The 14,273-nt window shown below is 54.1% G+C and overlaps 1 protein-coding gene across 5 annotated transcripts in view; it reads right to left on the bottom strand.

Moving 5' to 3' along the window:
* BCORL1 (BCL6 corepressor like 1) overlaps window positions 1–14,273 on the bottom strand; it is a 64,037-nt gene that overhangs the window by 24,086 nt on the left and 25,678 nt on the right. For 4 of the 5 annotated variants that reach the window (XM_047764425.1, XM_047764423.1, XM_047764424.1 and 1 more), the window contains 5 exons: window positions 13,770–13,860; window positions 10,217–13,489; window positions 4,720–4,885; window positions 3,586–3,666; window positions 1,206–1,595 (listed from right to left, as the gene is read on the bottom strand). In XM_047764425.1, coding sequence (XP_047620381.1) covers window positions 1,206–1,595; window positions 3,586–3,666; window positions 4,720–4,885; window positions 10,217–13,489; window positions 13,770–13,860 — 4,001 coding nt within the window. The remainder of the gene's footprint in view (window positions 1–1,205; window positions 1,596–3,585; window positions 3,667–4,719; window positions 4,886–10,216; window positions 13,490–13,769; window positions 13,861–14,273) is intronic. The other variant, XM_047764427.1, reaches the window with a different exon arrangement.

The following is a 14,273-nucleotide window of genomic DNA, read 5'->3' as shown; positions in this document are numbered from 1 at the left end:
GAGAAGACTGGGTGACACAAAAGCTCCTCTTCATCCTAACGCAAGTGGCCGAGGCCAACTGCTTGACAACTTGTTCCTGACCCATCCATTATGGCTCTGGCAAAAGAAAAGGGGGGTGGAAATGATCCCCACTCTCACATGGTTGATGAAAATTAGCTTAATTACGCTCGCAAGTGTAGGGATAGGCATCGTATATATCTCTACCTAAAGAAAGCCAGAAATGAGGTTTATCCTTCTCTGCATTACAGCAGACCCAGAATCTACTACCACTCAAACGCAGGTATTCAAGAATTACCGTTCAACTAATCAGGAGATTGCAGATGCTTACTGGCAGCTCAGGATGAATACATTATAGGATACGATCAATTGTCGCTTCAAGGGCAGAGGGCAGAGAAAGAGAGCAAGAGACAGAGGTGTCCTCACTGGACCACGGATGTGCTTTTTGCTCCTCTAGAAACTGGCCATAGGAATGGCCCTGAAGAGCACTTAGCGGAACACACTGAGCGTGGCCTCGGTGACAGTCTGTGCCTCCACAATTAGGTAAGATAGCATCTGATGTGGCCAGAGGAAGCCTGGTTTTCTCCTTGTGCTGCCTGCTTTTCCAACTCAGGTCCGACAAAAAAGATGCCACCTTGGGTCACCTCACGACTTCACTCTGCCTCTGAATAACCTTTGTGCTTTAACCAAGAAAGCCAAGTTGTGCTCGCTTCTACTTGAAGTTCTTCTGCTGGGCCGAGGAAACCATTGTACTTCCTTTTAGTTTAGGGGCTGGAGGCATCCCAGGAAAGGCCGCCAGCACCCTCTTTCTTCTCGAACCCAGGATTCAGGAGAGAAAACCCAACCTCCCCAAAGACCCAGCTCCCTCAAGCCAACCAGAGAACTCCCACACCAAGGACATCACTGCAGCCTTGCCCACAGGTTCAGTCTTTTACAAAAAAATCGGAGAGCTCGGGCCTTCGTGTCCTCTGTTCCCCTGCAGGTCGGTCTGAACTCATTCAGGCTCGCGCCCCTGCCCAAACCTCGGGACTGGAGCTGAGTGACCCCCTCTGGCAGCTGGAGCTCAACAGCACCATGTTTCTCTGGGTGCAGAGGCCTTTGGCTGGCGTAGAGGCGGAGGTGGAAACACCCAAGGTGCCCGAGGGTCCCCAGAAGCCAGAGTCGCTGTGGTTTGGGGACCGGTGGCAGCAGCCCCTGGCTGGCCTTACCTGCTCTCCCTTTCCGCCGCTGCTCTTCCTCTTGCTCAGTCAGGTACTCCCCAGTCTGGTATTTTCGGCTCTTCTGCCGTCTCCGTTTCTTCCTCTTCACCAGGCCCTCCTCCTCGTCTTCCTCTTCCTCCTCGTTGGTGTCCCACATTTGCCGGGCAGCCTCTGTCCTCCAGGGCATCTCTCGGGCTCGCCACAGGTGCCTGCGGCCCTGGCTCAGCAGAGTCTTATCCTGGGCATGGTGGCTGCGATACTGGGTGTCCCGTTGGGTCTTTCTCACCTTTCGACGTTTGGCCGGGGTGGGGGTCACCTCCTCTTCCTCCTCTGTGGGGAAGACTTCCTGGCTTCCCATGTCACTGTCTGCCATACCAGCAAAGGAGCTACAGATGCTTCCTGTGGACGGGATGTACAGAGGACGGTCAGGGACCTCTTCAAAGGACAAAGAGTATGGTGTCGAAGCAAGTGCCCTGGATTAGGAGTTTGAAGGTCTGGGTTCAAGTGCAGGTTCTGCCAGTTATTGGCCGTATGCTCTGGGAAAGTTCCTTCACTTCTGTCTCCTCATCTATACACTGAGAACACTGTGCTCTGCCTTACTGACCTTACAGGGCTATTCTGAGGCTCAAGTGAGACAATTTGCCTGTAAGCACTTTACTGAGTCCAATATGTGACACGGCTATGGAGCATCCAAACCCCACAGCCTTCCCCGTGCACATGCCACTTTCATCTATTCCGCCAACTCTCACTTCGTGCTTACAAGGTGCCAAGCATTGCGAGAGGGGCAGGAGAGGGCCACAGCGTGTACAGAGGGTGAGGAGGGCAGACCGACATGGGGCCCCGGCCCAGCTCACTATGTGAACCCCAAACTTGCTGACAGAGCCAGCCGGGCAAGCCGAGTTGTCACCAAAGAGTCTCAGGAAGAGTGAAGCAAGAAGGAGCCCCTTTCCTGTGACCTAGCCTGGGTTAGTCCCACCCAAATGCTCTTCAGCCAGGCCCTCTTCCCTTATGCTGACCCCATGTCCTATTTATCTGCCCAGAACCCGGGGGCGGGGCTTGCTCCCTGTCTCCCCCCTCCACCTCCGCCACCGCCGTCCCTCTGGCCCCACTGCAGCTGTTCCTCGCGGTTGGGCAGGCACCTCCCCCTACCCTCCACCACCCCAGGAGGATGGGACCTTTCCTGCCGCCTCTGCCGCACAGCCAAGAGGCCATTTCCCTCCCCACTCCTGCCTTCAACTCTGTTAACAACACAAGCACAATCCTAAACTGGCCCAGTTGAGCGCTACAGGAGATGGGACATCTTCGTCAGAAGCAGCTCTGAGACACCACCATCCTTCTCTCAAGGCCCGGCTATTAAGCTGACAATCCCCCAAACGCAAGCGAGGTCAGCAGAAGAAAGAAATGGTTTGAGGCAAGCGGAGCGGCCCTTGACCAAAGGCTTCAAGTCAGTCAGACCACTTAAGACAGCAAATATCCAGCATCCTTTCCATTATACAGACCAGGCAGGGAACGAAGTGTTCTAGTTAATCTAATATTCTGGTTAACACGAATCACCACAGAGATCACACAGGGATCACCATCTTCCAAAGAATCAAATACACTACAATGTGTTTAACACTAAAATGGGAATGGCTGTAATGTAATCGCTCTTTGATGATTCAGAGGACACTTCAGGATTTTTCAAGGCCTCCGGGCCGTCATTATGAGCCCCAATTACCAGCGTGCTCTCCATGTGCTGAGGTGCCCATTAATAGAATGTCAGATAACTGAGTTTACACGGTGCCCCGCCTCCCACTCCATCAACTTTGCATGGAAATCTGGGTGAGTTGGGGCAACTATTTCTAGTGCTAAGTACCAACATTGGAGGCCAGCAGACAGTAGTAGTGACTGGAAACGACTATCCTTTTTTAGACACTGGGCGTGGACCAACGCACACATTTAAGGGACCAAATGTGATTCCACTGGCTCTGATGACTCAGTGACCATTTCCAATTTTGATGATGCCTGTCACAGAGGGCAAGAGGACAGAGGCCCAAAGGTTAAATGTCTGTGCCTGAGGTTGGCCCCACTAATCATAAGACATCAAGGCCTGGAGCAGAACTAGCATTCCTGAGCGGCCTGGGCCTTGCCTCTTGCCACCGTTGGCTGCCAACAGGAGATGTCTGATCCTTGTTCTGAAAAGCTAAGCAAATCAGCCTAAGATCGCGGGCAATGACCCAGCTGCCCCCCTGTGCTCCCTCGTCTCTGCGAGGAGCTGGGCACCTTGGCACAGTGAATCAAATTCCCACCTCTCCCCCCACCCTGGGCCAGTGGCAAATCCGCTCAACGAGACCTCTACGTCTCTTTGCGGACCAGCGCCAACGTGGACGGCAGCCTCAGGCTCACTCACCAGACTGACTGCGCGTCCGGGTGCTGAGGACCACGGGGATGAAGTCACGGAAACTGCTCTTGGCTTTCTTCTCCAAGGAACCTGGGGTGGGGTGCGGTTTCAGGGCGGAAGGCAGAGAGAATCACAGTCAGAGTCTCAGGACGCAGAGGCCCGCAGAGGCCCCCCGAGAGGCCCGAATGGAAAACTCCAGGGAGGGTTTGTGTTCTCCCTGCTTTCCATTTATTAGCTCCCCTATGCTGCCATCACCTATGCGTCTCTTTTAGAGAAGGAGCTTTTCCCGGGGGTTTTTGAAGCCCGGGAGCTGCGTCATTTTTGCTGACACTGACAAAGGCGGCGCACGGCATCGATTTGCCAGCACGCCGCAAAGTGGAAGGCCCGGCTGCCTGGACGACTGTGAGGCTGCTGCACCTCCACAAAGTTATCACTGAGCTGGAGCAGGGCCCAGAGAAGGGTAACCTCCATGAATCTGAGAGGATTGAGCGGGGCAGGAAGATGGGAGCAGGGAGCGGCGGACAGAGGAAAACTGCAAGAACAGACTAGAAATAGGCAGGTCACGTCAGACAGGCAGGGCCATGAACACAGGCTACTATGTATGGGCTGCAGCACCCGGCCGTCCCTCTGAGGAGGGCGCCGAGGAACTCGTAGCGGCAGAGCACACGGGTTACGCTCACGCCTCCCCACCCCGAACACACTGCGTGTCCCCAAATGATAAGGATGTCTCGAAACCCTTCTAGCGAGCTATTACTTTTTAGCTTCTATGATGGGAGTTTTCAAATATGCCAAGGGTAGAGAAAACATGGTACATGACGCCACTCTGCTGTTTCGGTCTCAGTCCTCATTACGTCTGCTTCTCCTCTGAGCCCAGACCCGCCGCAGGGTAAGAGGCTGGCCACTCTGTCCTACCACTGACCCAAAATCGCCTCCGTCGGCCTCTGGAGCGGGCCTTACTCTAGGGTGACCAGCATAAGCCCCTACTCCCACCTCCCTTGGCCCTTGCTTTTGATTTCAGAGGTGTCAGCGACATCTTCCTCCCCTAGTCTCCCTTTGCGGGTCACCTTCAGAGCCCCTCCCCGCCCGCCCACCACGGGGATCCCCCTGCAGCCCAGCGACAGCGCCAGGACCCGGGAGGCCTACCTTCCTCGTGGCCATCGGCTCGTTTTCCCGGAGTCTGGGACTCAGGCTTTGTTGGCTTCCGGTGCTTGTGCTTTACCCTGACTCCATTGTGCTCTTTTCCTGAATCTGAAGCCCCCCTGGGGCTTTTCTTGGGGGGTTCCTGGGGGTCACTGGGCGGCTTCCGGCACTGCAGAGAGGTAGAGAGAGTCAGGCCTGAGTTCAGTTTCGCTTCCAAGAAAGCTCCCTGCACACTGCCCCCGTGCCCTGATCCTGCCACGCAGACACGAGCTGCCCAGGTCGGGGTGGGAGCTGGGGCCGCCCGCCACCTTCCGCCGTGGGCTCGAGAGGCTTTTTGGACTGAACCCAGCGCCCAAGCTAATCCCCCAGGACATCCACACCCCATCATTTTAAACAGGTCCACAGAGTCTGCATTCACAAGCCGAATAAACACCCAAAGTCATTCGAAAAGGTGCAAAGTCAGGCCCCATACTCTCTATATCCAAACAGCAATAGACAGACAGGCAGAAAACAAAAATGCCTCTTCTGCAAGTTGGGTGACCACATTGTTCAAATAACTTTCCTGCGAATGGTATTGACACCAACAACTGAAAATAATTTTCGGACGGGCCAATTCAAGAAAAATGATATATTTTCATGTGTAAATTAATACCAAAAAAAAAAAAAAAAAGGTTCGACTAAGGCTAGAAGAAACGCCTGCCATGGGAACAATTCCAATCTCCTCACACATATGAAAGACACTGAGAAGACCCAAGCATTGTTAACAAGGCCTCTTTACACTCTGCAGCCCTCTCACCGCTTCCCCAACACCCCTGAGAAGAAAAGCTGCTATCATCCCCACTGAACAGATGAGAAAACTGAGCCTCCAAGAGAAGAGGTGGAATGATTTGTCCAGGGTGACACACAGCCCAAGGCGTCCACTTGCTTAGGAGCCACCAGGGACCGGGCAAACCTGCAAGTTAGCTGGCCTGGGCCTGCAGTAAGAAAGCAGCCAAGCTGGGACCAAGACCCAGTGCTCCTGGCACCCAGCCCAGGCCCCTTTGCCTCAGCTCTCGCTCCTCTCCTTCCCTATATACCTGGGTCCTCCACTGGTTTTGCTCAGCCCCGCTCACATAGGGGGTACACGCATAAAGGCTGTGCTTACACACTACACGGACACTAAGCCTAATGGTCACACAGTCTCAGAAGCTTTGAGGTCTCTGCATGTATCCAACAAGAAACAGGGCAAGGCAGGGATTTCCAGCATTGGAATATCCAGGGAGTGCAGAATAAGCACAATGTTTTAACAATGACAGTGAACCCTAGGAAGTTGTTTTCCCCCTAAGCAGACCTGCATACCACCTTCTAGAAGGTTATCATTGTCCAGCTCCAGGGACCAGCAGATATCTTACTGATGGAACATTTTCCAGCTGGGGGAACGTGTCTCCAAGGAGTCACCACTCCTCATCCAATTCCAGGACCCCCGCTACCCCATGAACTCCTCCTGCCTCTTATTCAGCAGAGGGCTGAGCTGAAGATTCAAATTCAGTTTCTCTCTTTACTTGCCAGTTCCTACAAACCAAAGTGTTAGGAGAAAGAAAGAGGCAGGGAGGGAAGGGGAAGTTGGGGAACTGCTGCTTAAAGTGTGACCTTCAGGTATTGCCAAAAAAACAAACAAACAAAAAAAAAAAAACAAAAAAAACCTCACTTTAAGGCAGGGGGAAGCAAGTTCAATACACATCAACTTGAACATGTCCTATTTGTTTCTGAATATCATTTTTAGCTGGCTCTTTCAAGTACAGATCATTAACTTTTACTTCCTAAGATAGACAAAAACAAGTAAAACGGAACATCTAGAAGGGATTTCTGTCTGTCTATTCTGCAAGGGCAACACTCAAAGTAAAAATATATTGCCAACTCCGACTTAGGCAAAAAGCTGGGATGATGAGAGATCATGTTAGATGAATGTTCTGGTTAACAGAGTTTTGAAGGGTTTTCCAAAGAATTTTCCAAAGAATAAGAAGACAGTAAAATACATCCAGCACCAGATGAAGCAGAGCTTTCTTCGCTGATGGTTCTGAAGGCCCTTCAGGATTCCATGAGGCCTTGGGGCAGGTGGTGTAGAAGACAGGTGACTATTCTGACTCTTCTCTTTTTTTTCTTTCGGTCTTTTTTTTTAGGGCTGCACCTGTGGCGTATGGAGGTTCCCAGGCTAGGGGTTGAATGGGAGCTTCAGCTGCCAGCCTACACCACAGCCGCAGCAACACCAGATCTGAGCCACATCTGCGACCTACACCATAGCTCATGGCAATGCCGGATCCTTAACCCGCTGAGTGAGGCCAGGGATTCAACCTGCATCTTCGTGGATCCTGGTCAGGTTCTTAACCTGCTGAGCCACAACAGGAATGCCCCATCCCTGATTTTAGTTTGCTTATCAATGGTTTCTTTGTCAGGAAAATTGAACGTAAGAAAAGAAAGATCTAAGCTAATTGCTTTCCAGAAAAATGGACATTTACCAAATCATTACAGGCAGTTGCCAAGGGCTGCTCCAAGGCCCCTGATCCTGTAACTTTATTCTCTGCCCTCTGCATCTGTCAGTGGGCCCAGTGAACTGTTCCTCTAATACAAGAAGGGGCATTGCCTGCCTGTCATCAAGCCACCTGCAAGACATCAGCTCCATGAGGGCGGGGACCACGTCTATCTTGTTGGTAATACTGACAATAATAACAGCAGCCACTAACACTTCCCGAGGACTCATCATGTGCCAGGCACTGTCCTAAGCATTTAGTCGTATCACCTCATTTAATCTTTAACAACAGCTTTGTTGACATATAATATATTGAGCTGTATCATACAATTCAATTATGTTTATAATTCAATTCTTTTATACAGTCACAGAAATGTGTAAACACAATCACTATCTTGTTCCCGAAATTTTCATCACCCCAAATGGAAACCCTGTACCCACTAAGTCATCACTCTCCAATTCCTCATCCCCTCCAGCCCTAGGCAACCAACTGCTAACCTACTCTCTGTCTCTATGAATTTGCCTATTCTGGACATTTCACACCATCCTTTCATCTCATCTTTACACAGCCCTATTAGGAGGTACTATTATTGTCTCATTGCATAGATGAGGAAACTGAGGGCCAGAGAGTTTAAATAACTTGACTGATACGGAGTTCCCGCCATGGCTCAGTGGTTAACGAATATGACTAGGAACTATGAGGTTGCAGGTTCAATCCCTGGCCTCACTCAGTGGGTTAAGGATCCGGCGTTGCCGTGAGCTGTGGTGTAGGTAGCAGACGTGGCTCGGATCTGGCGTTGCTGTGGTTCTGGCGTAGGCTGGTGGCTACAGCTCCGATTGGACCCCTAGCCTGGGAACCTCCACATGCCGCGGGTGCAGCCCTAGGAAAGACAGAAGGACCAAAAAAACAAAACAAAACAAAACAAAAAACTTGACTGATACCGCGCAGTTAGGACGAAGTAGAACCAAGATTCAAACCGAGGCCCTGTGCCTGGCTCCACAGAACTTACTCCTCACCAAAATGCTGTGCTGGAGTTCCTGTCGTGGCTCAGTGGAAATGAACCCAACTAGTGTCCATGAGGACATGGGTTCAATCCCTGACCTCGCTTAGTGGGTTAAGGATCCGGCGTTGCCATGAGCTGTGGTGTAGGTTGAAGATATGGCTTGGATCCCACGTTGCTGTAGCTCTGGCGTAGGCTGGCAGCTGCAGCTCTGATCTGACCCCTAGCCTGGGAACCTCCACATGACGCAGGTGCAGACTTAAAAAGCAAAAAACCAAACTGCTGTACTGGCCTCCTGAAGATGTGGTCCCACTGCCTGGGAAGGACTGCTATGTAGCAGCCACTCGAAAAACACTTGCTAAAAGGTCAGTGAAACCGCCATGCATAAGGAGAGGAGAGCTAGTATGGCACAGCTGAAGATGAGCACTAACTTTAGAGCCAATGAGACCAGAGTCTGAGCTCCACTGCTGTCATTTAGTAGGTGCGTAACTTTGGGTAATTTCCCCTCTCAGTCTGTTCCCTTCATTTTCTTATCTGTAAACTGGGTGTAGCGTTCACCTTGTAGGGTTATTTGGGGGATTAAGTTAGATAGTGTATGTGGGAGGCCCTTGGCACATAGCGGGAATTCAACAAATGGCAACGACCATAAGGATAATTCTTATGACCATCAAGGGCAGAGTGCAGTTACCTGAGCAAATGCTAGATATGTGCTCTACTCTGGCATGACCTATGCTCCTGCTTGGCGTGTCTGCCATACTGAAGTGGTCATGGGATCACTGGGAAAAAGCCACCCAAACTCTGTCCCGAGGGGTCCTCAACCTAGAGTCTATCTATGGGTGGGCTTTGGGGAAGAGGTTGGGTCCATGAACCCCTTGCAATTACTGGCGAAATTCTGCGATCATATTTTTGGGGATGGGGTCCACAGCTCTCATAAGCTTCTCAAAGTGCTCTATGGTCCAAAAAGGCTACGAATTTCTGCCCCAAATTTATGGTGCTCTGGCTAGAAATCTATTCATTAGTGTGGATCAACATCCAGTTTGAAGGCTTGTTAACGTAACCTCAGATTGCTCCATATTTTGAATGAGCCCTATTCTCAACTGCTTCAAGAATCTCCTTGATCACTACTGGCCTTCAGATCCTCTTTGGAAAACACTGGATTCAGGTCAAGTTCTCCTGGCCCACCCTTTTGCCTAGAATCCTGACATCACCCTTAGCCTATGAAGAACCCGGACCCATAGCACAGGGAACTCTACTCAATATTCTGTAATAACCTATATCGGAAAAGAATCTGAAAAAGAGTGGCTGTAAGTATATGTATAACCTAATCACTTCGCTATACACCTGAAACTAACACAACACTGTAAATCAACTATGTATACGCCAATATAAAATAAAAATTAAATTGAAAAATCCCAGACCCAGCCACCCATCTGCCTTGGATACCAAATTGCCAATGGGTTGAAACCCAAAGCTGCTACCCCAAGCATGAGCAGGACAGGAAACTGGTAGATGAGCCCAGAAGACGAACTGGCTCCAGTCCCACAAAACTCCAAGCAAATCCAGAGCAGGCTACCCTGGTGGTACAGAGAACAACCCTGTCAAAGGCCCCTTTCCCTCCCTGGACCCCAAGTTCTCGAGGCCAGCAGTCATCTCAGAAGAGGAAAAGGAAGAATGGCGAGGCAAGGGAGGGCCTGTTACTAATTGATTTCCCTCCCCGTACAGTATTCTTCCACTTTCCAACCTCATCTGGGACAATGGCTTCCCCAGAGTCCAGGACCCAATCACTTCCCACATCCTACAAACTACAAGCCCATCCCTCCCCCTATCTGGAGACCGTGACTTAGTTAGTAAGAGCCCTGATTCACCTTACACGAGCCTTCCCAATCAGTACAGTTCACGGAGCTACTCAAGAGCACTGCACGGGGTTGATGTCTGCAGGACGCGCAGACCACTGGTGTCTCGGCCCTGCCCTCAACCTCAGCCCAGCACTCACCTTGGGTCCATGGGAACTTCGGACCATGCCCTTGGCTTGTGGCTGCTGTTCCTCACCCTCCTTCTCTTTGCCACACTTCATTTTCTTGGGTGGCGGAGATTCGGTCACCCCATCGGTTACCACCGAGTCTGGCTGCCACTTGTTCTTGCAAGAAAAGACGCCTATGCTTTCCTGTTTCACTTGGGCCTGCCCGGCCTTACTCCGCACTTCGGCTTGGCCCCTCTGGGGAGTGGCTGGGAGGCCATCGGCCCGATAGCAGGTGGCTAAATTGAAGACCACATCGCCATCCACCTTCTCCATTTTCACCCGCCCCAGGTCCACCTGGCTTCCGAGCTGCGAAAGCTCTGTGCCAGAGGACCTCTTGCTGCTCGGGACCACGTCCAAGATGAGCTCCTTGGGGCGGCTGTCATGAGGTAGCAAAGGCAGCTCGGGCATTTTGTGCAGGTTCTGGGGGGTGGCCAGGACCAGCTCGTGGGACATGTAGGTGGCCAGCACTTGGTTCTTAGGCTTCGTGTCTCCTGCCAGCTTCAGGCTGCAAGCCCCCTGGGGGCCTTCCAGCTTAGGAGTGCTGTCCGGGCAGAGGTGGCTCTCTGATTCCTCGGGCCCCTGAGTCACTCTCAGGTCCCCGGCGCTAGGCTGGACAGACAGAGCCAGGGTCCCTGTCTGAGGGCTAAGCGTCAGGAGGACAGGGTTTACTGGTTCCTCGTAAGGCTTGGCAGCAATCCGGCAAGTTTTGCTCTTTGTGCCCGTGTCCTGCTCTGGAGCAAAGGCGCCCCCGGGCCGTGGCTGCCCCTCGGGAAGTCCATGCACGGCCTCGCTGGGGCCAAGGGATGGCACGCCAGAAAACTCAGAAACGACGCTGGTGGGCCTGATGGGCACCCCCTGGCTGGGGGTCAGCTGCCCTGCGCTGGAAATGCCAATGGAAAGCAGAGACGCCTGGTGGTACGGTGACCAGCCAACAGGCAGGACCTGGGTGCTGGTGGGTTTCCCGTTGACTGAACACCGAGGGTAGATATTTGCTGGGCCTGTGGGCTTCCAGAGAGAGAGCTCCTTGGTTTGGCACCCCGGCAGCCCCGGGGCAATGCGGGCTGGGGTGTAACGTTTGACTGTGCTTGGCTGTCCCTCAGGCCCAGTCTGGCTGCCCTTCTTGCCACAGGGGACACCAGTGCTCTTGGGCTCCCCTTGATCGATGATGGAAATGGGCTCCTGCTTGGGGAGATGGCGGGGGTCTCGGTTGAGGCCCAGGTTGGGGTCTTTGTTCAGCAGGAGGGATGCGGGCACCGGGTTGGCCACTCCCACATAGGTGCCGGGAATGGTGCTGATCAGCGCAGTGGAGTTCTTCACCCAGGTGCTTGGGTCCCCGTTCCTCACGATCTCAGGAAAGATGACGAAGGGCGAGGAAGTGGAGCCCAGGCACGAGGTGACATTGCTGCCGGCAGCCTGGGTCGTGCGTTGAGACCTAGAAAGGACCGTGGAGAGGAGGGCCTTGCTGCTGGTGTGCACAGGGGTCAACACAGGCATGGGAGGCGTCTTGCGCTGGTTCGGCAATGGGAGCTTCTGGCGGTTGGACTTGGAGGAGAGGTCAAGGGGCATCTCGCTGCACTCGGGTGGAGAGGCCATCTCTCGCTCCAGCTGTGGAGGTGACTTGAGGGGAGAGAAGGTGACGGAAGTCCCTTCTGTTTGCTGCTCGGCGCCACCTGGCATCTTGGCAGGGTGCGGTGGGACTGAGCTCACGCTGGGGGCTGGCAGCAGAGGCTGTGGAGGTGGAAGCACCTTGGCAGAAGCAGTGGAGAGCGAAGTATCTGCCAAAGGCCCAGGGGCCCCCTCGGGCGCAGGCTGGGTGCTGGTGCTGCCAGACGGGGAAGCGCAGGGGAGCCTATTCACCTCCAGAGAGACCAGCTTGGACTCTGAAGTCAGAGGCCGGGCCACAGAAAATGCATATGGGTAAGACCGGAGCTCTGGGGAGGCCAGCACACCAGGGAGACACCTGTCCTGCAGGTAGGATGGCAGGACAGGGAGCGTAAGAGTGGAGGAGACTCCCAGGGTGGTCGGCAGTGTGGCCACGCTGAGTGGCTGCCCGCAGCTTGGAGGCGGGATATAGACCAGCGGCTGGCTCGGGGTCAGTACCGTCCCTGGCTGAAAGGACAGGGGGACTTTTTGCATAGCTGGTGCCTGAGCTGCAGGAAAACACACTCGACTCAAACTAAAGGAGGCCGGGATGGGTGCAGAGGTGGGAATGGCAGTTGGTGTGGCAGCTGGCATGGGCGTGGGGGCTGGAGTGAAGATTGGGGCTGGGGTGGGTGCAGGCACCGGTGTGGGAGCGAAGGCGGGGATGAGAGTGGGGGTAGAAGGCGGGCCAGAGGATGGGGTCGGGGTGGGCATGGGCACCGACGGGGGCGCGGGAGCTGCGGGAGGGGTGGACGCTGGCATGGGAGCCAGAACAGGAGTAGGGACAGGTGCGAGGACCAGGGTCGGAGCTGAAGGGGGGACGGGAGCCTGGATCAGAGCCAAGGGAGGTGCTGAAACTGGGACTGAGAGGGGGGCAGGGGTCGGGGCCGAAAGGGGGACGGGGCCCGAAGGGGGAGCAGAAGCTGGCACGGGCACCAAGACAGAGGCCGAAACTGAAAGGGGGTTTGAATCGGAGATGAGTGTGGGCACTGATGGTGGTGCCGGAGCCAGAGCCGGGACTGGTGCTAAGGGAGGGGAAGGCGCCGGAACCGAAGTGGCAACCTGAACGGGAACCAACCCGGAATGGGGCACCGGGGCGGGGACGGAGAGTGGGACCTGGAATGGATCTGGAACAGATGGGGGGACAGAGGCTGAGCTGGGAGCGGGGGGGCAAATGGGGGCTGGCAGCGGATTGAAGTTAGTGGTAACCAGAGGCAGGGTACTCTCCACGGGGACGCCGGTTCCCAGAGTTGCCAAAATGAAAGTGTTCTTCTCCCCGACACTGTGCCGAGAGTCCAAAGCCTTCGCCCCGGCTGGTGAGCAGTCCACCTGCTTGCTCATTTGGGTGCTGAGCGGAGTCCAGGAGCAGTCGGCAGTGCCGCTGCCGGCCTCGGGGCCGTCAGAAGCGGGAAGCTTGAGCCCGTCTCCCGGGCTGCTCAGTGGCACCAAGGGGCCCCCCGCCTCTGCCACATTCCCAGCGTAGTCCATTTTCGGCTGGGTGTCGTCAGACTTGTCCTCTGACTTGTGCCCAAGTTTTTCAGTTGCACTGCCATCTGGGTCTGACCCCCGGGCATTGCTGCCACTTCCAACTGCCGTGAGCTCCACCTGCAACGACAGAGTAGTGTGCCAGTCTTAGCTAGCTCTCTGCAGATATGCAAGTGTCCCAAGGCCGGGGAGGAGTGACTGCTGGTCCTCTTTGCAACTTGATGGAGCGGGTCTCGGCAGAAGCAAAGAGCAGCTGGCTGATTTTTGTCTCACATGCAGCAACTCCTAGGAAATACCCTGGCCCTTTCTGGTCCCCATAGGATGGCAGGCTGGGCACGTCACCCAGGGAAGTTCAGCTCCCCCTTTGGCAGGTGGCATTTGGCTCCGTGTGGCCCCTTACCTTGGAAAAACTGCTGCTGACACAAAACTCCTGAGTTCCAAAGCGCTGGCAGTCACCTGTCGTGGACTCCTCATCAGAAAGAGGTGCTCTTCTAGCGTAGGAGAGACAATCGGAAAAGCGACAATGAGGCCTAGACTTCAGGCCACCACCACCTTCCCCAGAATGCCCCCTGCCTGCCTGGGTTCCCATAAAACCTTCCTGTCTTGCTTCCCTTGGTGGCTCGGCCGAAATCACAAGGAACTGGGGACCGGAGGGGGGTGTCCAGGTTACAAACCAGAGCCTCCATGCCCAGCTTTTCAGGTTCTTGCAAAGGAGCCCAATGTGACCAGACTCCCCTCTTTGAGCTGTGTGTCCTGTCTTTGAGGGCTCTCCCCAGGCGTGTGGAAGACCCCAGCAGCTTTGCCTTGTCCCTAGAGCTTAACCATCAAGGAGACCGTCCAGGAGGTACTAGGCATTGCCAAAGGGGGACAGGTAAGTCACGGAAGGCCTCAAAAGGCATGCGGG

This window comes from Phacochoerus africanus, chromosome X (genome assembly GCF_016906955.1).
Source record: "Phacochoerus africanus isolate WHEZ1 chromosome X, ROS_Pafr_v1, whole genome shotgun sequence".
NCBI lineage: Eukaryota > Metazoa > Chordata > Mammalia > Artiodactyla > Suidae > Phacochoerus > Phacochoerus africanus.
Note: the sequence above shows the minus strand (reverse complement) of the source record. Positions and strands in the feature narration are given on the sequence as shown.